This window comes from Crocodylus porosus, unplaced genomic scaffold (assembly GCF_001723895.1).
Source record: "Crocodylus porosus isolate Cpor-Errol unplaced genomic scaffold, CroPor_comp1, whole genome shotgun sequence".
NCBI classification, from domain to species: domain Eukaryota; kingdom Metazoa; phylum Chordata; order Crocodylia; family Crocodylidae; genus Crocodylus; species Crocodylus porosus.
The window spans coordinates 106,333,542-106,337,088 of NW_017728918.1; the positions used below are offsets into that span (position 1 = coordinate 106,333,542).

Sequence of the window (3,547 nt, forward strand, 5' to 3'; positions counted from 1 at the left end):
GCTGGCACCCTGTGCTGTAGCCGCTCGCAGCCTGCCTAGGGCTGCCTGTGCCTGCTCTGGACAGCTCCACGCAGGCAGCGAGTGGCTGCAGCACAGAGCGCTGGCCACGGGGCAGGCAAGGAGCAGCTCCCACCCGCCCCCACCACACTCAGCACCACCTTGTAACCCGACCCCCACTGCCAGTCTGGGCCCTGTGCAGCTCTGGCATCACCCGTCGGCTGCAGCCCCCCTGCTTGCTGCACTGGGCAGTGTTTGGCACCGAGGCCTGTGGGCTGCCCAGTGCACGCTCTGGTCAGGCAGCAGCAGCCAACACTGCCTGGCGCAGCAAGCCCAGAGCTGGCACAGAGCCCAGGCTGGCAGTGGCCCCTTGGTCGCCCAATGCCTGAAGCCTCGTGCTGGAGCCACTGGCAGCCCGTGCCTGCTCCAGACAGCCCCACGTAGGCTATAAGCACCTGCAGCAGGGAGGGCTAGCCATTAGGTGGGCAAGGGGCTGCTTTTCTCTGCGCTCAGCACCAGCTTCTTCCCTGCTGGTGAGGAGGGGGTCGGGGCTGTGTGCTGCCCGCCGCCTGTACCACGGGGCTGAGGGGCATTGCGAGTGAGCAGGTGTGGGAGCCAGTAGGAGCACAGGGCCCACATGGGTGCCCCGGGGCCAGTGCCGGTAGGGCCCAGAGCAGGGTGGCAGGAGCGCAGGGTCCCAGCCAGCAAGGACTCTATGGAGCCGGGCCAGATCCTCACTCACCCTGCTGGTGCAGCGCAGCCCAGCTCCAGACTCCTGCCAGCCTATGCCCCACTTTGGTGATGAGGGGGTGGGGTACCAGTCAAGGGGCAGGGCACCTCCTGCAGCCCTTCACAGCCTGCCAAAACTTGGTAAGTGGCCCTGTGCTCGAAATAACTGCCTGCCCCTGCTCTAGACCTTGGCCAACTCTTGTTGCTTCTGCCAGAATTCAGCCTTTTCTTTTTCATCTGATGTCCAAAGCTCCTGCTTGGGCTCATGTCTTCACTGATATAATCCCAACCTGTCTGGTCTTGGTACCAGCCATGCTCCTTAAAACTAGTAAAAACTGCCAGTGGGCTCATTCTCCTGGCTTGTGGCTGCAAAGACATCTCTTTACTTTTTACATTCTTTACTGGCACCCCTTGCTCCCCTCCAGCTCTAAATACCAAAACCTTAATCTCAGTACAAACTTAACCTCAATCCACATGATCCTGAGCTGAGGAAAGCTTGTTTTCTATCTAGATATAAGTGTGTATGTATGTCTATACATGTATGTATAGACATATACACATATTTGCATAAGATTTGTGTTTAGATATGTTTGTGTACACACACAGACACACACACACACGTATATACTTGACACCATTGTTCCTTATTCATTCTGTCATCTGCCCCTACTGAGTCTCTCCATCCTCTCTGTAACCGCCTTTCAGCCATGTGAAATACATTTAGCTTAACAAAATAAGAGGATGCATTGTCAGTAGGGGCAGATGGCAGAACAAGGAGCAATGGTCTTAAGTTGTAGCGAGGGAAGTTTAGGTTAGATTATAAGGAAAAACTTATAACGAGGAGGCTAGTAAGGCACTGGAGCAGGCAACCCAGAGAGGCCCCTTCCAACCCTAATTTTCTATGATTTTATGACTGCATGAAAACAGAAAGTACAAGCGTTCCTAAAATCCAAGTTCACTTACCACTTGGGTTAGGAAAGCTTATGCACTTTCTGGAGAGAGATGCATATTATCTGGGGACAGAGCTGTACAGCTACCCAGCACATCCAGGGGTGGCAGATAGAAGAATGACCTTCAGGAAATGTTAGCTGCAAAATAAGTAGGGGTAACTGATGAACAAGCAGTCATGCAGACCACGCAGTGGCAGTGCCCCCAGGATGCTTTGAAAGTTTTCTCAGTACCTTGAAACCTTACAATGACAAGAGACAGAAGAATGGGACTGGCAGAAGCAGCTTGTGGTGGACCGAATCAAGAATCTGGAGCCACCCGACCTGCATGTAAACCTGTGCCTGAGCTGCAGCACAGTCTGCAGATCCCAGGTTGGCCTTGTCAGGCAACTTTGGACCCACAGATAAGACAGTTGTGGAAGATGATCATCCTCTGCTGTGAGGGAGTACTGAAGAGATAGACATGTATGTGCATGTGTGTGCGCACGTGGCTGTGCGTACACGTTTCGTAGTTGGTAGGGTCGGAAGGAACCTGAGCAGATCATGAAGTCCGACCCCCTGCCAAGTCAAACGACCCCCGGCGAGGTGTTCATCCAGCCTCTACTTAAAGACCCCCAGGGTAGGAGCCTGCACCACTTCGCTTGGAAGTTGGTTCCAGATCCTAGCCACCCTGACAATGAAGCAGCACCTCTTGAAATCTAGCCTGAAAGTGTGTGTGCACGTGTGCATGCATATGCATGTGTGCATACATGGGTGTTCATATGTGCGCATACATGTGCATATATACATACGGTGTGTGCCACCTCGAGGCCCAATGACTAGATACTGAAGCAGAACAGCAGCAGTGGAGGAGGGAGATGGAGACCAACCTGGGGCTGCAAATCCCACTGCCCTGTGCAACAACATGCCCCCGTTGTCAAAGAACATGTGCATCCAGGATCAGGTTCCTCAGTCACCTGAGGATCCAACAAGCCTGATGGAAGTCATCCTCGACTCCGAGGGACCGCTGTCGCCGATGCACAGCGTGCTTGTATGCATGTGTATGCCTAAGTGTTTGCGTGGGTATTTGCGCACGTGTTTGCATGTGTGTTCATACGTGCGCATGAACGTATGCGTGTTTGCATATGTGTGCATGCGTGTATGTATATGTACGCATGTCCGTGCATGCATGCACATGTGTACACCTACACGCACGCACGCCTCGGTCTACACGGATAACCGCTCCCCCGTCCCTCAGTGCGGGCCCCTCCCCCCCAGAACCGGAGCCCGACCCCGGGGCGCCCCGCGCGAGGGGCCGCACTCACCACCACCTCCTCGAAGATGCTCTGCAGTTGCGTCTCCATCGGCGCCATCGGGACCGCCATGGCCCGGCCCGGCCAGGCAGGGCGCAGCGAGGCGGAAGGGCCGGCGCCGAAAACGGCCCGGCGGCAGCTGCGCCCGCGCCGGCGGTTCCGCGGGAGGCGCCCGCGAGGGAGCGACCCCCCGGTCTAGCTGCGCGCGCAGGCCCAAGCTGTGCAGCCTGAGGCTGCATCTGCGCCGCCGCAGCGGAAGGCGAGCCGGGTTTCTGCGGGGTTCATGAACACGAGAAAACCGGAAGCCGGCGCTTCGTGGGCACCGCAGTGTGAAGAGGCCGAGCGCTGCTGGCCTCGAGCCCTCTAGGGTGGCACCTTCCCCCAGGCTTTTATCAGCCTGTCCGCAGGGGGCAAGAAGCATTCTGAGTCCTCTCTCCCAGGGAGACTGGGTGCTCCGAGATCCCTGGGGTGCAGGGTGGGGCCCCTCACCCTCAATTCACGAGATAAACCCAGGGATTTCAAGCAGGAATCTATAGTGGGGAGATGTTTCTGCCCGGACTTGGCGGGGACACAGCTGGGGAC

The 3,547-nt window shown here is 56.6% G+C and overlaps 1 protein-coding gene across 2 annotated transcripts in view; it reads right to left on the reverse strand.

Annotated features, from left to right (window-relative positions):
• MED23 (mediator complex subunit 23) overlaps positions 1-3,101 on the reverse strand; it is a 57,735-nt gene extending 54,634 nt beyond the window's left edge. For both annotated transcript variants that reach the window (XM_019538054.1, XM_019538052.1), the window contains exon 1: positions 2,978-3,101. In XM_019538054.1, the coding sequence (XP_019393599.1) occupies positions 2,978-3,037 (60 nt within the window). In that variant the 5' untranslated portion in view covers positions 3,038-3,101. The remainder of the gene's footprint in view (positions 1-2,977) is intronic.
• Positions 3,102-3,547: the final 446 nt, after the last annotated feature.